Consider the following 22,127-nt stretch of genomic DNA (forward strand, 5'->3'; position numbering starts at 1 on the left):
AGAGTTGATACTATACAAGTGATTCTAAAGTCATATGGAAAAAAATAATACCCAGAAAAGCTTTGAGAAAGAAGAGTTAGGAGGCAGGACTGGCCTTAGCAGATAATAGTATGGGACAAGCACAAAGTGCAAAGCTTTGTCAGTGGAGCAAAGTAAGTTAAAAATAGAACCAAATACATATAGATACTTAGTAAATGCTAAAGATGCTATTTCATAAATGAAAGAGTAAGCTATTAAGTAGCTGGTACTATCCATTATCTGGAAAACTGGGTAGCCATCTGAAAAAAATTTTGCATCCATACCTCAAACTGATAGATCAAAGATTTAAATGTATACAATGAAACCATAAAAGTAATAGAAGAAACCAGCAGGTTTTTATAATCCTAGAAAAGGGGGAAATGGTTTTGTGTATGAACTAAGACTCAAAAGCCATAAATAGGAAAATTAATTTATTTGACCACATTAAAAACAATTTGCCATGACAGCAGTCACTATACACAAAGTGAAAAGAAAAGCCTCAAAAGGGAGTGGGAAGGAGCTATAGTGTTTATATGAATTTTTCATATTCATGCATATATGTATGAATGAAACAACTCTGGTTACAGACAAAGGTTTAGTTTCAAATTAATAAAAATATCAATAACCTATTAGAAAAAAGGAATAAACTGATCACAGAAATAAAAATGGTTCTTAAATATGAGAATATATTCATCTTCACTTCTGAGAAAAAGGTAAATTCTTGTTACTGCTATATCCAAAGCCAAACTCTCACCTCTCTAGTTCTCTTTCCACTCCGTACAGGATCCCTTGTTGCTCAGATGTAATCTGTATTTAAAAATGTGTTGGATAGCAAATTTTCAGATAAAGACTATATTCTATCACTTTAGGGAAAATAATGCTTTCCCAGCCCATCCAAAAAACCCAACCATTTCCCCCAAACATTACTAAAGTACTCAAACCACCTATATTTAAAAAGTTAAAAATATCAGTTATTTTATTATTTAACATTTAATGAATTCAGTAACATGGTAATGTATGTTGTGTGCAACAGATTTGAATTTTTCTTCACTGATGTAAGCAGATACAGTAGTGGAAATAGTGAAATAAAGATATATAATGAATGCATTAAGACATAATACATGCAAATGCTATTTAGCAAAGTAGTTTTTTTTATTGGTTACTTACCGGTTAAAGAGTTAGCCTCAGTTAGGTTTGGTGACTACAGCAGGGAGGTCGTGGCTGTAGTCACTGTTGCTGTGAAGTGGTAGGCATCGATGAGCACCGGAAAGCACGAAGGAGCTGGTGAAGGAATGAGTGAACCATGATGAAATGCCTGTTTAAACACCGTGAGTACAAGACTGAATCCTATTGAGATATGACCACAACTCACTCTTCTAAGACTTGTATACAACTTAACCATTTTTGTTGGTGTGTATGAAATGTTTGAAGGTTCTTAAATAATTAGTTAGCGTGAATAATATGCTAAAGTATAGTAGAACGGTTCTTTTCTTGACCATTAATCTGTTAGGTGTACAGACTTAAAATCTGAGTCACAGCTAACCTCTTTCTCTTTTGCATTCCATCAATTCTCACATCCCTGTGTTCTGCTTCCTCTGTTCATGTCACAGCTGTTCTTTCCTTTTTTGTTACCATTGTTAGTCTAATTCAGATCCTCTTTTCATGCCTACCTGGCAAAAAAAAAAAATCTCCTTCCTCAGGGGCTTTCTACCTCCAAGATATTTATTCTTTTCACTGTTGGAGGATTCCTTTTATGAAACATAGCCTGGAACTTCTTTCTCCTCTGTTCTCAAACTTTTTGCACCTCGTATTTAAGACTCTACAATTTGACCTATTTTCTGTTTTGCTGTCCCTTTTGCTAACCAAAATGATCTGCTTGCTGTTCCTCCATATTAGTCATCACTGCATTGGTTCTTCCTCATACTGATCCCTCACCTCCATCCTCAGTGTCTGCTCACCAAAATATTACCTGTCTCTCTCATTGAAGCACAGTTTCTAAGAGCAAGACAGGGCGCTTGGGTGGCTCAGTCAGTTAAGCATCTGCCTTCAGCTCAGGTCATGATCCTGGGGTCCTGGGATTGAGCCCCACATGGGGCTCCCTGCTCAGCGGGGAGCCTGCTTTTCCCTCTGCCCGCCCCCCCCACTTTGTGCTCTCTCTTGCTCTTGCTCTCTCTCTCAAATAAATAAAATCTTTAAAAAATAAGAGCAAGACAGTCTTATCTGTATGGAACAGATTAATAAATCATGTTACATTAATAATCATCACAACTACTAATAGTTACATATTGCTTTACTATGTGCCAGGCACAGTTCTAAGGGCTTCACATATAGCACTTCATTTAATGGTCACTACAACTATTAGATAGTATTCTCATTCCCATTTTACAGGTGAGTCAGGCACAGAAAGGTTAAGTAGTTTGCCTGAGGTTTACAGCTAGGAAGGCCACACAGGACTACCAAGCAGAGACTTTAAAAGCTAAGAAAGCTTTTCATATATAATTATGGCAGTATAAGACATATTAAGTGAAAAAAAGAGAGGTGCACAACAGTGTATATAGTGTGCTGCCATTTATATTAAAGGGGGGACGAATAAATAAATACATATTTATTTGTATATACATAAAATGCTTGTGGAAGGAAGGACTAAAACTAGTAGTGATTGTGGGGAGGGGAAATGGGTGGCAAAAGGCCTAGCCTGAGGACAGTTCTTCACAGCATACTGTGCCTTGATACCTTGTGAAGTTTTTTTAACCATATAAAGGTATTATTTATTCAAAAAATTCAGAAAATATCTTTTGAAGGCCAAATTCATGTGTCTCCTCCTTCATGGACCTGGACTGATTACCTCAACCAAAACTGCGGTGCTTAGAATTGTTTCTTTATATTGCTGTCTATTCATGAGACCTTTATTATGAGTTCTTTTGTAGTCAGAGCCACCGTCTACATACTTCTCTGACACCAAGAACAATGAGGATAGTGCCTTATAAAAAGTAGCTGTTCAAGGGAAAACTAATGCGTAGAGGTAGAAATCAGATTAGTGTTTACCAGGAGTGGGATTAGCGAAGTGACTTGGATTTGGCATGAAGGGACTTTTGTGGGTAATGGAAATGTTCTACTACTTCTTTATTCTGTTGGTGGTTACACTACTATATATATTTATCAAAACTTTAAATGGGTATATTCCTTTTATTGTATGTAAACTATGTTTCAACAAAACTTTCTTGTTGTTCGGTGTTTCTTAAAATATTTTGTGCTTAATTTCACATTGCTTTATTCACTTTTCAATAGTTCTGAAACACAGATGACATTGGGGGGGGAAGGAAGTGAAGATTCATCTTGTAAGCCAATTTTTTCAACTCTTCCTGAAACCAACATTTTAAATGTGGTTAAGGTAGGGAAAAACTCTTTTTTATGTCTTTAGCACAGAACTGGAACCATTTAGTTTTGTGGTTAGTGGTTTTAAAACAAAATCACTAGTGCTTTACCAGGTGATTTCCAATCTTTGAAATTTCTTATTCTTTGTATTAAATGTCGTTTTTTCTGTTTTTATTTTTTGTTTTAATATTAGGAGTAAAAGGGAACTTTAGACTTATAGAATTAATATAGTTCTAGGATACCTTTACTAAGAAGCTTTTAGAAACCAATATTTTTTAGAACCAATAATTTTTTTAGAATTAGGATGTATGAAGGGAAAAAAGTTACTACTTGTAACTTAGTGATTAAGAATTAATAGCAGTGTTAAAACTTTTTAGTGGCTGAATCAAGTCAGTGGTACTGAACCATTAAAAAAATCTCAGAATGAAAATTGGAGAAGAAAATACTTATCCTGTCACAATTCTATTCAACTAATAACATGAATATTTCTTGCCTTCTTTTTTCTAGACATCTGATGTTTTGCTTTCTATAAGTTCTCTTTTGCATTTTTTATCAGGAAGTTTTTATAATTTAAACTCCCCAAGTAAAATATATCTCCTTAAGTTGTTTTGTCTTTGTACTTCTATCACAGTTTCTAGGCTTGTGTACATCTATACATCCAGAAGGTTACCAGGATCGTGAAATAATGTTGCTGATTTTAATGTTGTTTAAAATGAGTTTGGAGAAACAGCTGAAACAAATTCCTCTAGTGGACTTTCAAAGCCTCCTGATAAATCTGATGAAAAACATTAGAGATTGGAACACAAAGGTAACCATACTTAAAGCTTTTGTATTGGTTTTAGTGTTGGTTTTTTGTATACCATCACAATTTGACTTTCATAGTGCATATGGAATTAATAGTTTCTAAGCTCACTTAAGATCTCTGGGAGATGAAAAATAAACTGAGGAAGGGACTGTCTTTGTTGGAACTGTATTAAATTTATGATAACTGATCTTCTCTGAAACTGCAGCTATTCATTCAAAACAAAATGTGTTTATTGGGGATTTACTGGGGGCCAAGCATTAATGTGTTAGAGATACAGCCCTGGAAAACATAAATCCATTGCCTTTATGGAAGTTCTTTGCTAGTTAGAGGGTTAAATAATAAAGTAAATGTGTATTATAATATGTCAAGTTGTAATAAGGGCTGCAAATTAAAATAAAGCAGGACATGGGTATAGAGAATAGCAAAGCAGGAATCTTCTGGTATTTCAGATAAGGCAGTCAGGGAAGGCCCTTCTGAAGTGACCTTTGAGGAGAGACCTACATGAAATGATGAAGCAAAGTCACACATACAACAAAAATTTGAGTTGAACCTCTATAGCCATATTAAGGGTAAACATATAATTTTTGTTAGGTTTTTAAGAATTATATTTTTTAACCTTTTTTGATGGAAAATTTCAAACGTGCAAAAGTAGAGAGAGAAGTATGATGAACCCATTAAGTATTTATCACCCAACTTCAACAACTAACAAGACATAATCAACCTTGTCTCATCTGTTACCCTCATCCCATACTTTCTTCCCCTACTCAGAGAGTATTTTGAAGCAATTTGTTAGACTTTAAATACTGAAATAGTTGAGGATCCCTAAAATGCAAGAAATCCCAGGTCAGGAACATGTATGATCTTCTGCAGCTCTCATTATATACCTTTAGAAACTGGTATTTGTATTTAGCTCTGTTTAGGGGCACTTGGGTGGCTTAGGCAGTTAAGCGTCCAACTCTTGATTTCAGTTCAGGTCATGATCTCAGGGTCCTGGGGTGCAGCCTCCAGTCGGGCTCCACACTCAGCAGGGAGTCTGCTTGAGGATTCTCTCTCCTTCTACCCCTCCCCCCCCGCTCGCACGCGCTCTCTCTCTCTCTCAAATAAATAAATCTTAAATTAGATCTATTTAGATTTAGATTTGTATTCTTCTAGGGAGGACTTTTTAGATATAGGTATAGGTACGACATAGAACAAAACGTGAAAGCCAAATGAAATTCTGATAAATATATCTGTTCAGTGTGTTCTAGAGTTTAAGATAAAACTGAATCTGTGTACTATGTATTGTGTTTTAGCAGGTTCTAGACTCCATGCTGTTTCTAAAAATGAATGCTCTTTTTGTCATCATTTTCCCATAGGGCAAGAAGGGATGTGGATGATTTGGTTCCACGACCTATTTGAAAAATCTTGCTCATTCTTTGTTTTCAGGTGCCTGAACTCTGTCTGGCCATAAATGAACTGTCTAATCATCCACACAACCTTCTGTGGTTGGTACAGCTGGTCCCTAACTGGACATCACGTGGACGGTATTGAAAATTGAGAATTAAACATTAGGAAAAATTTATATTTACATAAATGAAAATACTTTTGGGTCCTTTATTTCCTTTCATCATTCCTTGAATGTTAGATCAGTTTTTTATTTCATAGTCAGCTGTGGGAAAAAGCATTGATAACCTGATTCTAATACTTAAATAATTTTGTGATATTCTTGACTTTTGATTTTAGTTTATCTTATAACTTAATACAGATGGCACATATCATGAAAATGAATGGATTAGCATTTTCTTTTTTTCTTTTTTTTTTACTTTAGTAAATATAAATGTGAGCAATAAGATAGGTTTTCTGTCAATAAATCAGCAGGGCCAAAGATAAAGGCTCTTAATGATTTGCCTGAGTTTCAGGCAATTCTAACTTTATGTACAAATATTTCACATAAAAATGTTACTGTTCCATTAAAGTTTACATGTTCTTATACTGTCTTCTCTTGAAACACTAGCTACTTTTCCAGTTAGAACAACTTTGGGCTCATTTATTTGCTTCTCAAACAGTATTGATTAAAATGCATTCTGACTACTTTTAAATTCTAATTCCAGGCAACTAAGACAGTGCCTCAGCCTAGTGATTATTTCAAAGCTTTTGGATGAGAAACATGAAGATATCCCTAATGCCAATAATCTGCAGGTATAAATGATATTTTTGTTTTCTTTTCATAAATGAGAAAGATAGTGAGGTATAAGGAAAATTGATGGTTCTTAAGTCAAAAGTTCTGGGGTTAGATCTCAGCTCTCAAACATAATACTATTCATATAATCCTTAGAATGATACTTAACTAATGAGATCCATTACATGGACATGATGTCATACTCATTAACATATAGGTTGGTTGTGGGCAGTTAGATGGATTAATGTACAAATACTGGGAAAATCAAAATGTGCTATATAAGTATGACAATTTATATGATTATTTAACAAGGTTAGCAATTTTATCACAAGATTAGAACTTGCAGAACTATTGTACGTTAATTGCATCTTGTACCTGTTTTAATATTAAATAGTAGAGCTTAAACATGGTTGTCCGCTAGTAATTGTTCAGTAGTAAATACATCATGTATAGATGAATGGGTTTAAATACATCCAATGGAAGCTCCACTGAAAGGTCCTGAAAGCTTTTTACAAACGTTAATAACGCTAAGGGAGCTACAGAGGCTACGCATAGTTAGAATTTTAAAACTCAACATCTGACCTGGTCTAGATGTGTTCTAGTGTGAACTGCAATTCAATACAAGATGCTCTGTTCTCTACCAAGTCCTGGGGATAAAAAAAATGAATTAGAGACTCTGCTCTTGAAAACATAATCTAGGTTGATTGTAGTACAATGTAGTAAGAACAAGGATAGAGGTATGCACAGGGTGCTGTGGGACAGAGAGATTGAAAGGGACAGCTGATTTCTTCATTAGTAGAGCTCAGGTAGATTTGATTCCAGGTATATGAGGACTGTCAGTCCTTTCAGTGATACTTAACTTGCATCAAAAGAGAATTATTTTTAGAATTCAGTGACTTCTACTCATAGGGAGATTCAGCTTTGCTGACTTTCAAATAATTTCACAGAGAAAGGATTCTGTTTGGCCTCTATTGTAATGCCATTTGGTCTCCTCCTCGAGCTTTTATCCTCCATTACAAGTACTGAACCTTTTAATTTAAAATCCCTTTTAAGCAAATGAGGACTTTTAAGTGAAGGAGAATTGGATCACTGGACTATAAAGAAAGCTAGGGGGGCAAAATTAGAGAAGGCAAAATGAACAGAGAACCACTGGAAAAAAGTAGACTAAGAAGAGCAACTGTATTGCTTAGTATTGTCTGGTTTCTCTTCTTTCTGTTGATAGATATCAGTCCTACATCGCTATCTTGTGCAAATGAAGCCTTCAGATTTGTTGAAGAAAATGGTCTTGAAGAAAAGGGCTGAACAGCCAAATGGCACTATTGATGACAGTCTTCATTTGGAACTCGAAAAGCAGGTATCCGGGGCTAGATCATCTCAAAAGAGTACATACAAGTATAACTGATGCCAGTTTCCTAATGACAGGCTGATAGCATAGGCATTTCTGGATTTAGAGACTTAGATACATTCTAGCAAACACAATTATAAAGTGAATGATATTTTTTTACTTATTGCTGTCATGAAATTCATAAGTAATCTTGAATGTTGAGAACTGAGGTAAAAGGCTGGTTGTTGGTAATTTAATCCTGGGAGTCAGAAGTCAGGAAGCCTGCCTCAGGTCATGATCCCAGCGTTCTGGGATTGAGCCCCGAATCGGGCTCCCTGCTCAGCGGGAAGCCTGCTTCTCCCTCTCCCACTCCCCCTGCTTGTGTTCCCTCTCTCACTGCCTCTCTCTCTGCCAAAATAAATAAATAAAATCTTTAAATAAAAAAGAAGTAGTAGTAGTCAGGAAGCCTAGGTTAAATGCTTGGCTTTTCCCTACTTACCAGTTCAGTTAACTTTAGCAAATTCTTTAATCTTTCCTGGACAACTCTCCTGATGTGTAAACTGGGATGATCTCTATCCTAGCTAATTCATGGGTGTTTGTTTTATTTATTTCTCTAACAGGCATATTACCTGACCTACATTCTTCTTCATTTAGTTGGTGAAGTTAGTTGTTCTCATTCTTTCTCTTCTGGACAACGGGTAGGTAGTTTTTAGTGTTTTTTGTTTTTAATAAGTGTCACTATTGATGGAATAAATGAATGTTCCTTATATAGAAGAAAACTTTGTAAAAGTTTGGAAAACTTTTAAAAGTTAACATTGTGTTTGCTATAGAAATCCCAGTGTACACTGGAAAGAAGGAAGTAATAGCAACCATATCATTGGCAAGAATTGCCTGCACATGTTCTGTTTATTGGAGTGTAATTTAACCATCATAACTTGACAATAATGTAATACAGTAATAAGATACCAAGGTCACCAAATGGGCCAGCTCTTAGCTGGTTTCTTCCCATCTCTTCTCCCACTACACTTTTTTTTTCCTTTAGAAATATATTTGCCTTCAAAATTAAATTGATGGTAAGTCAGGCTACTTTACATATGCGTTTCTTAATTATCTCCCATGCTAAGATTTTCATTTTGAGTTATTCTGTCCTTCCCATACTACCATAATCCATACTTCTGGGGAAAGTTCTTATTTAAGTCATCATGTTTCATACTGTAGGTATTCCAGCCTATTTTACTTAGTATTATCTCCTTAGTCATTGTGAAAAGGACCTAACACTGGTTCATGTGGGGTTTTCTTAGGCTTTGATGTTTGTTTTGCTTTTTGGGTTTTTTTTTTTAGGTAGACACACAATGTTACATTAGTTCCAGGTGTACAACGTAGTGATTCAACAGGTTTATGTATTATACTGTGCTCACCACAAGTGTAGCTACTGTCTCTCACCATACGGTGCTATTACAGCACCACTGACTTTATTCCCTACGCTGTACCCTTTATCCCCATGACTTACTCATTCCTAGCCTGGAAATCTGTATCTCCCACTCCCCTTCAGCCATTTTGCCCATCCCTTCACCCTCCCCACCCTCTGGCAACCATCAGTTTGTTCTCTGTATTTATAGATTTGTTTCTGCTTTTTGTTTTTCATTTGTTTTTTAGGTTTCACATATAAGTGAAATCACGTAGTATTTGTCTTCTTCTGTCTGACTTACTTCACTTAGCCTAGTACTCTGTAGGTTCATCCATTTGTCTCACATGGCAAGATCTCATTCTTTTTATGGCTAGATGGTATTTGTGTGTGTGTGCGTGTATGCATGTATATATACCACATTTTCTTAATCCTTTCATCTGTCACTGAACACTTGGGTTGCTTCCATTCTTGGCTTGTAAATAATGCTGCAGTAAACATAGGGGTGCATATATTTTCTCAAATTAATGTTTTTGTTTTCTTTGGGTAAATGCCCAATGGTGGGATGACTGAGTCATTTGGTACTTCTATTTAATTTTTTAAGGAATCTCCATACTGCTTTCCACAGTGGCCATACCAATTCACATTCCCATGAGGGTTCCTTTTTCTCCACATCCTTGTCAACACTTGTTTTTTCTTGTCTTTTGCCTCTAGCCATTCTGATAGGTGTAAGGTGGTATCTCATTGTGGTTTTGATTTGTATTCCCTTGATGATTAATGATATTGAGCATCTTTTCATGTATCTATTTGCCATCTGTAGGTCTTCTTTGGAAAAATGTCTATTTAAGTCTTCTGCCTATTTTTTAATTGGATTTTTTTGGGGGCTTTGAATTTTCTATATATTTTGGATATTAACCAAATCAGATATTAACCTTAATCAGATATATTATTTGCAAATATCTTCTCCCATTCAGTAGGTTGCCTTTTCATTTTGTTTATGCTTTCCTTCTCTGTGCAGTGGCTCATATATTATAAACACTGTTGTACATAGCACTACATTTGCTCTCTCTCTCTTTTTTTTTTAAGTTTATTTATTTAAGTAATCTCTGTACCCAACATGGGGCTCGAGATCAAGAGTCACATGCTCTCCTGACCGAGCCAGCTACCTGCCTGCCCCTAAAATGGTTTGCTCTCCTGCTTGGAATCTAATGTAGTCATCTATCTGTATTGTTCTTATATAGGTCTTCATGTTTTTTAAATTATTTTTTCTGATTAAAAGCAATGATTATTATTTAAAAATTCAATCATTATAAAACTAAGTTAGAAAGTAAAAGACTCCTATTATCCGATGCCCCCCTATAAATTTCTCCATAATTTGTGCATATACTGACTTAATTACTTCAACAAAAATGGAGTCATACTATTCATATTATTTGCAACTTATCTTTTTTTGCCTTAAGATATTAGCACTTCTAATAACTATAGTATTTTAAAATCTTTATTGATGAACATTGTATTATGTTCCTTGTGATAACACACAGTACTAACATGAACATGCCTATTTGTATAGTTCTACCAACCTGTACAAGCATTTCTGTAGGATAAATTACTAGAATTAGAATTGCTAAATCAAAGCTTGTAAATTTTTCAAACTTTAGTTATTGTAAAATAACAGTTATCACATTTCCCTTCCAAAAAGTGTCCATTTACATTCTCACCTTAGTATATTCAACCTTACTGTATGTATGACAGTGACTGTTTTGGACTATACATTTCTAAAACTTAAGACACTTAATTTTTCAAGAAACTACTTTTAAACCTTGTTTTGCTCATAGAGAAAAAGTAAGTTAGTTGTTATTTGAATATTCCATTAGAGAATATGTTAAAAAAGAAGGACTCTTTAAATTTCTGAGCATTACATCACAGTCAGAACTCTAGCATTAATTTTCATTAATGTAGCTTAATGTGCAGCAAAACAACTTTCATTTTTATATATATTTTTATGTTAACTAACAATAAATCTTAACAGTCTTATTATTGTGGCAGTTACTGTTTTCACAGATACGACTGCTGTTATGTTATGGTTAACATCAGAAATCGATAACTGGAGAATGATAGATTTTTAAATGATTGTCCTAACAGCATCATCTCCTCTTTGTTAATTTGCAATGCTTCTAAGTTGTTTTTATCCTTCATGTTTGTTTTACACAGAAACACTTTGTGCACCTCTGTGGGGCTTTGGAAAAGCATGTTAAGTGTGATATTAGGGAAGATGCAAGACTGTTTTATAGAACTAAGGTAAGTGTGTGTTTTTCATGAGAATTGTTAGGTTTTGTTTTTGTTGTTGTCTAGCTTTGATTGCATTAATATTTGAGGAAGAGAATCATATAAGCCTCTCTTTAAAAAGGTGGGAGGGGGCACTGGGTGGCTCAGTCAGTTAAGTGTCTGCCTTCGGCTTAGGTCATGATCCTGGAGTCCCGGGATTGAGCCCCACATTGGGCGGTGGGGGGAGCCTCCCTGCTTAGTGGGGAGTCTGCTTCTCCCTTTGCCTTTCACCCTGTTCATGCTCTCTCACCCCTCTCATGCTGTCTGGCTGTCACTTTCTCAAATAAATAAAATCTTTATTAAAAAAAAGAACATATAAGATGAAAAATATGACTTTCTCCTTTAATAACAGAAATCAGTTTCTACTAATACTTCTAGCTAAATTAGAAGTGAAAGGAGGGGCGCCTGGCTGGCTTAGTCAGTAGAATATGTAACTCTTCATCTTGGGGTTGTGAGTTTGAGCTCCATGTTGGGCGAAGAGATTACTTTTTTTAAAAAAGTGAAAGGGAAAAAATCTCAAGACAAGTATATTTTTCTTTTTTTTTTCTTTTTTTTTTTTTTAAAGATTTTTTTTTTTTNTTTGACAGAGATAGAGACAGCCAGTGAGAGAGGGAACACAAGCAGGGGGAGTGGGAGAGGAAGAAGCAGGCTCATAGCGGAAGAGCCTGATGTGGGGCTTGATCCCACAACGCCGGGATCACGCCCTGAGCCGAAGGCACACGCTTAACCGCTGTGCCACCCAGGCGCCCCAAGACAAATATATTTTTCATTTTACTATACCCTCTATTCTAAAACTCCTGACACCTGAAGAGAAGGTTCTTCCAGTACTAATGAAACTTACCGGGACGCCTGGGTGGTTCAGTCAGTTAAGCATCTGCCTTTGGTTCAGGTCATGATCCCAGGGTCCTGGGATTGAGTCCCACATTGGGCTCCTTGCTCAGCGGGGATCCTGCTTCTCCCTCTGGCTGCCGCTCCCCTTGCTTGTGCTCTTTCTCTCTGACAAATAAATAAATAAAATCTTAAAAGAAGGAAGGGACAAACTTATTAGTTTCTTTTCTCATTATACAAATTAAGACTTTTATGCCTAAGTTAATTTTAGGGATTAAAATCAATTTTGTGTGATGGTTGAAAACTTGTTTTGTTCATAGAGAAGAAATAGGTTAGCTGTTATTCTTTGATTATCCCATTAGAGAATGTGTTAAAGAAGGTTTCTTCAGGTTTCTGAGTTCTACATCACCCAGTCTGAGCTCTAGGATGGAAATGATTCGGCAGTAAGCTTTCTAAGCTTTTTCCTTAAAAGTTTAGTATATTCAAAGACAGTAGAAAAGCTGACTTCAGTGAGTATGGCATTAGGAAAGCAACTTGAGTGTTAATAAAAGGATTTAACAGTTTTTCCTAAAACATTGAACACTTTTTTTTTAAAACTTTTTCTTTTAAGGATTTTTTGATTCCAAATCATCTTTTAGCATTTGTAATGTAAAGCTGATTCTTTTTTGCCATTGTGTTTGGATAAGTCAGTAAATGTGAAGTTTTGGCTTTGTAACTTTATATCTTACATTAATTAGCTTGTAAAAGGTTAGTCATTTCAACAATGCCCATTTGGATTCAGTATGTGTATTTGTTTTAGTAGATTTAAGTTAAATACAGAGATGAGCGACTAATGAAGTTGTATCGGATTGCAGATTTTCAGAAATATGTAGGGATAGCTCTTTGACTTAGAGGGGAACCGTAGTTTCAAAGAAGCACATTCTTTTGAACATTGACTAGAGTTACTAGCCCGTAGAACTTGGTGGTAGTGGCTACTGCTGACAGATGTGCTAAAAGGGGACCACCCAAGGTTTTTGTTTCTTAAAGCCAAGGGCCTGCATTGATGGTTGCCAGGGCTTCTCTTACTTAGAGTGGAGAGAGACACAGAGGTCTATGGGAATTGCGTCAGGGGATGGTCTGCTGAGGAGTTGCCTCTTCACAACCTGTAATAGAAAAGGTGGTGATTATTTTGGAGAAACTGAATCTGCTGAATTCTAAATGGGGAATAAAGTAGACCTCTAAATTTATAAACTTAAAGCAGCTATAAAATTCCTGATTTGTCTAAAACATTTTCCGAAGCAATTATGTTTGAGAGCTAATTGAGAATCTCTAGGGTGGTAGGAAAGTTTGAGTTTCAGGCAGACTCACTAAACCTTCAAACTTAGGAATATACCTTGTATTTAAAGAGGATTCGTAGTACTTTGCAGAAACTAGAGAGGCAGAACAGTGAATCTTGGATCTTCTAATGGTGTGGAAAGAAACAAATGACATCCATTTTTGTGGCCTTGAGTTTTTCAAATAGAATTTGGAAAGAGAAGGACAGCCAAAGCCTTGGGCTCTATAACAAAGCCCATGCTTCAGCTTCTCTACGTGGGTGTTCAAAAGCCAGCAAGTTGAAAATGTGTGTTGCAGGCAGGGATGATCTTTTTCTGGATGATCTTTAGTAACTAATGGGAAAATAGAGTCCTAAGCATTAAGTAATTTAAATTATGGTGATCAAGAAAAGTCTTCTATTAATCACTGTGATTTGAAAGCCCCTCCAGAAGATGAGTATTTTCTCTTTCTTGACAAAAATTAAATTGAATTGTTGGGTGTGGGCCTGTCAAAACTATCAGATCTTTTATATCAAGCATTAAAATGATTTTAGGTAAGGATGTTTTGATCTGATACCTTTTCCCCGTTTTGATGTTTTTAAGGTGAAAGACCTGGTTGCCAGGATACATGGAAAATGGCAGGAAATAATCCAGAACTGTCGGCCTACTCAGGTGTCATTTTATTAAACAGTTTTATTTATTCTTAGCTTTGCTAAATGGTATTTCTTTATACTGTTTGAAAAAAATATGACAGAGCACTTGCTTCTAGATATCTTAAGATAATCTGAAAACTCCAGTTTAATAATTTGTGTATGTTTTTTAGTTTTTATTTGCTTTATAATTTATTTATTTCCAGAGATGGTTGAGCCCATTTTAAAATGTCACATTGCATCAAATGGAGGTTGGTATTTCATGGGGAGCATTTTCCTTAACAGCTTTATTGAGATAAAATTCACGTTATCATATTTCACTCATTTAAAGTGTTTTTTGGTATATGCACAGAGTTGTGTAACCATTACTGCCAAATGTTTTAACGTACTTTAAGACATTTTTGTCAGTCCAGAAAAAAATCCCAGAACCCATTAGCAGCCACTGCCCATTCCCCAACCACCTGCATTTCTATTCCCAACTCCCTCCAAGCCTTTAGATAACCGCTATTCTTTCTGTCTATATATATTTGCCTATTCTTCACATTTCATTTAAGTGAAATGATATACTGTGTGGTCTTTTATGACTGGCTTCTTTCACGTAATATAATGTTAGGTGAATCCATGTTGTCATGTATGTCATTTCTATTGCCAAATAATATTCCATTGTATGAATATATCTTATTTATCCACTTATCAGATGGACATTTGAGTATGCTTCTCCTTCCTGGCTGTTCTAAATAATGCTTCCATGAACAACACTGCACAGGTTTTAGTGTGAACATATGTTTTCAGATGAAAATATTTTGGATGTATACCTGGGAGTGGAATTGCTGGGTCATGTGGTAATTCTATATTAAATGTTTTGAGGAATTGCCAGACTGTTTTCCAAATTGGCTACACTGTTTTACATTCCCACCAGAATGTATAAGGTTTCTAAATTCTCTACGTTCTTTCTAACACTTGTTATTATCTGTGTTTTTGATTATAGCTATAGTAGAGGGTTGGTAGAAGAATCTCATGGTTTTAATTAATATTTTCCCAATGACTAATAATGTTGAGCATCTTTTCATATGCTTGCTGTCTATTCATGTAGCTTCTTTAGAGAAATATCTGTTGAAATCCTTTGCTCATTTTTTAATTGGGTTTTTAAATCTTTTTATTATTGAATTGTAGAAATTCTCATTTGCCTCAAATACAAGTCCCTTGTTGGTATATAATTTGCAAATATATTCTCTAATTCTGTGTGTTGTCTTTTCATTGCCTTGATGGTATCATTTGTAGAACAAAAGTTTTTAACTGTGATGAAGTCCAGTTTTATTTATTATTTTTGCTTTTGTTAGGCTTTTGGTATCGTATCTAAGGGGACTTTGCTTAAGAGGGGCATTGTTTAAGTACCTGGTATTACACTTGCCATACTGTAAGTTTGCCTTTTACAAACTAGCTGATAAGTTATTGTCTAAAATTATGCTTCTCGAATTTTAATGTGCATATAGGCATCAATTTGTTGAAATGCAGATTTTGACTCGATAGGTCTGGAGTGGGGCCTAAGAGATGCTGCATTTCTAACAGGTTCTCAGATTGATACTGCTGGTCCAGGAACCATAATTTCAGTAGATAGGACCTAGAAGTTGCTTAGAGTTTATGTCAAAGCAACAGGAACACTGAAGATTAATTAGGAAAAGTAATCTTAACTCTTCTGTATTTTGACTGTCTTGCTGTTATTGCCCTTCATAAGATATGCCTGCTCTTTGAGAGCAGCCGTGAGAAACCTTAAACTAATGGTTTGTTGTTATTTCTGTTTCTAATCTCAATAGATCTTGTTTTAGCCTGGCCACCTTTGCTGATGTGGTATTAAAATAAATGAACTTAATACCAAAACTTTTCTGTTAGTCAGCTTAACATTTTAGTCTTCTTAAATACGATCCTCCACATGTGTGTGTTAGTGAGGAAAACATCTTGCACTTATTTTGTACTTTTTTTAATTGTCAGACCACAAAATGTGAAAACTGATTCCGATTACCATAAATTTGCAGAGAAATGTACATTATAAAGATTTTATTACTTCCTTTACCAAAACCCTGTTTGATGATTAGTAGTTTTATAAGGATTAATGCATAATCCAACTCTTTCTTTTATCCTGTTTTTTTTTCCCCCTTCCCTTTTCTAGGGGCAGCTTCATGACTTCTGGGTACCAGATTCTTAACAGGAGTTGAAGCAGCAAAAATATGAACTAAGAGAAATTCAATAAGATCTTTTCCTAGAGGAGTAGAATGCTACAAACTCCAGTGGAATAAGAAAATGTGCTGCAAATGTGCCACTTGAAATATCTAATATGAAGCTGGTAATGAAGAAATTGCCATTTCTGAAGCAGATATGAAACATGATCTGCTTAATTTTAAGGCAACTGACATTTTAAAAAGAGCAGAATCCTGTAACGAGAGGGGAGGGGTAGAAGCAGCAAATAGTTGCATGTCTAACCTGCCCCTATTAATTCTTGTTAAATTGTAAGCTAGTTTTTTGTTTTGTTTTTGTTTTGTTTTGTTTTGTTTGTATTTATGGCACTTGGATAATCACAGAAAATATGTAGGGAAGGGTTTGGACCAACTTGACTAGTTGGACATGGAAATCAAAACCAAGTTCCAGTTGGGTTTAATTTTCCCCTTGTTTATTTTAGGACTCAAAAAGAAAACTTAGAAGTGAGATTAATAACAAAAATAAATCTCTTCTGTAATTCCTATAAACCACAGGGAGGTTTCAATCCATACATTTTCCTTCACTCTTCAGGATTATAAATCTGTTAGGTTTTTAAAATACATTTAAACAGTTAAGAAACAAATTTGGTATATTGTCAGATCCCCCTTAAGGGGCAGAGGTTAAGCTATACAATAGCATCTCTTTTTATGCCAAAACATTCATATGCAGTTTGTTTTGGGTTCCTTTTAAGTGTATATATATTTTTTAAATACTGGTTAAGTCTTAGAATCCTGGCCCTTGGTTAGCCATATTACAGAAGTCTATAGTATAGAAGCTTAAAGATCTGGACAAGTTTCCAAAACCCTTACTTTCATGAGTCTATAAGCTTGGCAGAGACCTGGATGGTGTTTATTCTTTGGGACATTGCACACGCCTGTGTGTGTGTGGGTGTGTGTGGGTGTGGGTGTGTGTGTATGTCTTATGTGTATGTGTGTGTGCGTGCACGTGTGTGTGCTTGTATTTTAAATTTGTTGCACTTGAAAACCACAGCTGCTCAAAATATTCTTAAACACTGGAAAGCCATCCTTGGGTTTAAATGGTGAAGGGTTAGTAGAAGTGCACATGCTGATCTTAGCCCAAGGGCCCTTTGAAGCCTTTGGTAGTAATAGACTCTTACTAGCTAACTGAAAAATTCTTTCGTTGACTGGGTGTCCCTTTTTGGAGGGCTTTGTTTCTTGAATGAGAATGTCAACTTTTTTTCTTTCCATATTGACTTGGATGACCCTGCTTTCCTGAGCATTCTGATGTCTCCAATTGTGGAGGGAAAGATGATGGAGAAGAAGGGAATTGGAATTGGGGTTTATGGTTTGAGAGGGGAGGAAATAATTTTTGAAAAATAGCTTTCTACTTCTAAATTGAGGCTTAGGAGTAAAAAGCATTTTATCTTAAATTTATCATTTACAATAGTATAAGTAATGTTTGAGCCCATGTCAAGCATTGAGCAGTTAGAGATTTTATAGGGAAGACTAAGTAAATCCAATCCCAAGAACCCTGACTGAATGAGGCTCCAGGAGTCAGACCAACAAAAGTTTTATTCTGTGTTGAGTTTACTGGTAAGAATATTATTATCTTGATACTACCTCTCAAGGGTATTATTAGAAAATGCCACTTATGGTTAATGAGATAGATACAAAGAGTTCTATTTGACAGAAGCTTGAAACTCTGGCATCTATCTGCCCAACAATGGGGGCTTTCACTCTTTGTAATTTAATACTTTGTAGATACATTATTTGTGTGTAATTTTATAAGTGTTCATATTTTTCTCATTTTGCATTGTGTAAAGTGTACAAAATCTCAAAGTATAAAATACTGCTTATATTGCTTGTAATTACAGTGTGTAAATATTTTCTAATCGTGTACATTGACGGGGGGACAAGTGGGTTATTCAGGTTTTTTTTTTAAGTGACCCTTTTGTACTGCAGTTTCAACAGATAACTGCTCATCAATTTAAAACCACTTTGATACATTTTTATTTAGCAGTTCCAATAAGAAAAGTCTCTATTTTTAATTGTCTTTCTTCAATAGAGAAAAATACTTCATCTGTCCCTTTAAAAATGGCCAGACATCAGTTTGAGCCCTTGTATATATGACTCTGGTAGATGTCTCCGTCTCCAGGTCATACTCCAGTCAGTATTTGCATTGGGTTCTCATACAAATTCTGTGATGATTCTCTTTTAGCACAAGTAGCCCGACTTTTCTCCCAAATCAAGTATTATCCTTCTCCCTCTGAGTCCCCATGTTCTGTCTCCCTCCTGCTGTTGTTGCCCAGCGAATGGGATGGTAGTGGAGGGAGAAAATGTTCGTTGCACAGAAAATGTCAGGCCACTTTTGGGACTTGGCAAACAAAGCTTGCACTGAGTGGTGGTGTGTTTGGCAATATTACTGTGCCAAAAATAACCTTGTTTAATTTTCTGGATATGTATGTCAAACTTATTACCCTTATTGCAAGCTGAAAATTAAGGTACTTGTAAGTGTTTATGCTTTTGTGTGTAACTGTTTGCCTTTTCTAAACTGCTTTTCTTGTTATCGGAAAATATAATTCTATTAGTTATATCATGTTAAGAGGCTCTCCATGCACAAAACACATCTATGTAGCAGTAAAGTAACAGCATTTGTACATTTCCTGTCTATCTTCTGATGGCAATGGTGCCTTTGTCACCTTTTGGAAGGTTGGCATTTTGGTTTTGTTTTGAGGTACAAATAATAGCTTGCTTTCGACTTCACATGAAATCTCCCCAGATGTAAAAGAAAAAGGCGTGTAGTCATCCAGGCTCAGTCAGGAGCATTTGCATTTTTATTTCCGTCCAAACAAGTATAGTTGGTGGGGACTGGCCAGTAATGATGCGTGGAGTCTTTAAACCAAGGGTAATTTTTAAATTTAAAAATAAAAAATTTAAGAGGTGACCCAGTAACAAGTGACTGAGTTGGAAAATTAGGAAGAGACTGTCCTGGTTTGTCTCTAAGGAGGCAAGATTAGGGTAGTGGTGGCTGGGCACGTAGAGCGTGATCTGTGGTGATTTCTTACTCACTTGCAGTGTTGGTGCACCTCGTTACCTGTGCATCTGTTTTCCCCGGGCACTCCTGTCAGCCAGTTACTCCACCAGCTCTTAGGCCGTTTACAAGTAAATGCAGATTTCTTTTCTCTTTCCTTTTTTTTTTTTTTAAAGATTTTTTACTACATCTTGTTTAAAGTCCCATGAATGTATGTGTGTGTTATTAAAAATGCTTTTTCTCAGTTTGAACATGTGTTTGGTAATATTTGTTTGGGAGTGGGGGGTGGTTAAATATCTGGAATGTCCTGTTTCTTCCCTGTCCCATCCTCTAGTTTTTAAATGGATTCTTTTTTCCTCTTGCAGTCTGGTTTTTTGGCTTAGTGTCTCCTGTTTTTGGAATACATAAAGCTGTAGTTGTACACAGTTCTCTTTTACGTAACCCACTTAATAATTTGCTGCATAATTTGCGGTCAGCAGTTCAGTAATCTCATTCTTACATTACCTCATTCACTCAGTTGATTCAACAACTGTTGCATACCTACTACATGCTAGGCACTCTTCTGAGGATTCAGTGGTGAACAACACAGCTCTCATGAATTGTACTTTCTGGTATCCAGGTGAAAATACTTTGTTTATTGGCCAAACAGGACTGGAAAGGAATCCCTTTGGCCTGGCTCCCTTTTTCTAGAGCCCAGGTCAAAGAAAGGGGAAACCATATGATGCAGAGGCAGGGCTTAGGACCACCTCCGACCTACCAGGCAGATATAACTGTGCATGTGCCAGCTGAGGGAAGACATAGGTTGACAACAACTCACAGGAGAAACTATTATGAGCTCATAGAAGGGCTAGGCATGGTTGTCAGAGGAGGTTCTAGAACCATGCCAGGATTTCTTTCTCCTCTTCTGGCAGGCTGGTTTGGAGAAGACCACTTGTGAGCATTTTTCTGACTGGGTTAGAGGGGTGGGGGAGTAACAGCCAGACAAAAGCAAAGACATTGCCTTAAGTACTGGGATGCTGGCAGCATAGCCTTGTGCAAGTTAAGGGCTTTGACCTTGACCTAGTCCAGACCTCAGATCCCAGATTGACCATACCAACCGTTTGATCTTTGGCAAGTTACTTAACCTGTCTGAACCTTAGTTTCTTCATCTGTTGAGGGGAATAGTAATGGTGTCTGTCTCAGAGCTTATAAGGATTAAGTGAGCTAATGCATGAAAAGTACTTAGCAAGGTGCCTGGCATATATGCTAGCTATTACTATTTAGCTCTAATTTGAAGCTCTTCTCAGGTAACAGTTAAAATTGAACTTAAGGAGGGGCAGCTGACCGGCTGGCTTGGTTAGTGGAGCATGCTACTCGGGAGTTTGAGCCCCATGTTGGATGTACAGAGTACTTAAGTTGAACATAGGCACTTGGGGGTTCACTGACACCTAAGCAACCCATACCTTAAAATTGTAGTGTGGGTGTGCTCTATTCCTTCTGACAGGCAGCTCCAGAGGCTTCTCTGTCCAGCTCTGACTTTACTGGTAAAAAAATATATATATATGTATATATGCACATATATGTAGATATGTATGTATAAGTTTGTGGCTTTTTTAGGACTCAGCATGCTAAAGCTGAGAAGTGGAGGGGGGGTGGTGATTTTTCATCATTTGTCGACATGTCCTGACACTCCCTTTTCCTTGCTAACCATTTCCCAGGCTGGAGTCAAGAGAGGGCAAACCAGAAGCCCCAGCTTTGGGTCTGACTCCAAGACGACTGGCTGGGAGGAAAACTTAACAGGCAAAACAGGCTTCTGAGGCACAGTGGAGCAGTGAGACTACAGCATTGGTTCCCTGGTGACAGTCTCTACTGAAGAAGCACCTCAGCTGTATATTTGGCCCAAATAAAGATCACACCACCCAAAGGGAGAGTGCTGGGAAACCAAAGGTGGAGATGGCAAAGCAGGAACAGAAATGCTGCCACAGTGAACAGGAAGCAGGACAACCTGACTAGGCCAGAGTTCTTTGCCTCAGGGAACCTCTGCTCAAGTTTCAGGAGTTCATACCTACCCCCTTCACCTAGGATCCCTGCTATACAGTGAGTAACTGCTCTGTGCGAAGCCTGGAGCCAAACGCTGGTGTATAGGTGGCTGAGAACAGCAGCCATTTTCTTACAGCAGAGTTGGGGAGAAGAGCCTAGCAAAAACAAAACCACGTTTTATGTTCTGTGCTTATGAAGAACACCAGAAGGTTTCAAATGGGATCCTCTCCTAGCTGCCCTGTGAAGCAGCCAGGGTAGTGACTTTAAGGATGAGTAACAAACCTGCTCAAAGAATGCCCTGCCTGTGTCCCAGGGCACAAACTCATGGCTAGGTTAGGATTCATTTCTTGCTTTGATTTTGAGTCTCTTCCACTGTCAGTATTCCCCTCATTCTTACTTTATCAGCTTGATTTGCAGAAAAGACCATTGTCAGTCAGAGGGGCTTCCTATAGAAAGTTCCATTAATTGCCATCCCATCTGATCATTTCATTCGGTTCAGAGACTCAGTGGGAGGACAGCAGAGAGAAGTGGATTGTGATCGAATCTGTATTAGAGATACACAGATAACTGCTCAGCTACAGTTTTGCTAGTGCCAGGCTGGAACTCCGTATTGTAATTTACACATTTTGTTCATTTGAAACGTGTGAGGTTCCATCAGGGCACCTTTGAGGAGAAAGGCTTGCC

The 22,127-nt window shown here is 36.6% G+C and overlaps 1 protein-coding gene across 5 annotated transcripts in view; it reads left to right on the forward strand.

Moving 5' to 3' along the window:
• SLF2 (SMC5-SMC6 complex localization factor 2) overlaps positions 1-18,261 on the forward strand; it is a 43,716-nt gene extending 25,455 nt beyond the window's left edge. For 4 of the 5 annotated variants that reach the window (XM_002913863.4, XM_034663143.1, XM_034663141.1 and 1 more), the window contains 9 exons: positions 3,307-3,409; positions 4,025-4,201; positions 5,624-5,721; positions 6,289-6,376; positions 7,579-7,710; positions 8,301-8,378; positions 11,297-11,383; positions 14,134-14,202; positions 16,348-18,261. In XM_002913863.4, coding sequence (XP_002913909.1) covers positions 3,307-3,409; positions 4,025-4,201; positions 5,624-5,721; positions 6,289-6,376; positions 7,579-7,710; positions 8,301-8,378; positions 11,297-11,383; positions 14,134-14,202; positions 16,348-16,383 — 868 coding nt within the window. In that variant the 3' untranslated portion in view covers positions 16,384-18,261. The remainder of the gene's footprint in view (positions 1-3,306; positions 3,410-4,024; positions 4,202-5,623; positions 5,722-6,288; positions 6,377-7,578; positions 7,711-8,300; positions 8,379-11,296; positions 11,384-14,133; positions 14,203-16,347) is intronic. The other variant, XM_034663145.1, reaches the window with a different exon arrangement.
• Positions 18,262-22,127: the final 3,866 nt, after the last annotated feature.

The sequence above is a fragment of the Ailuropoda melanoleuca genome, chromosome 6 (assembly GCF_002007445.2).
Source record: "Ailuropoda melanoleuca isolate Jingjing chromosome 6, ASM200744v2, whole genome shotgun sequence".
Lineage (NCBI taxonomy): Eukaryota > Metazoa > Chordata > Mammalia > Carnivora > Ursidae > Ailuropoda > Ailuropoda melanoleuca.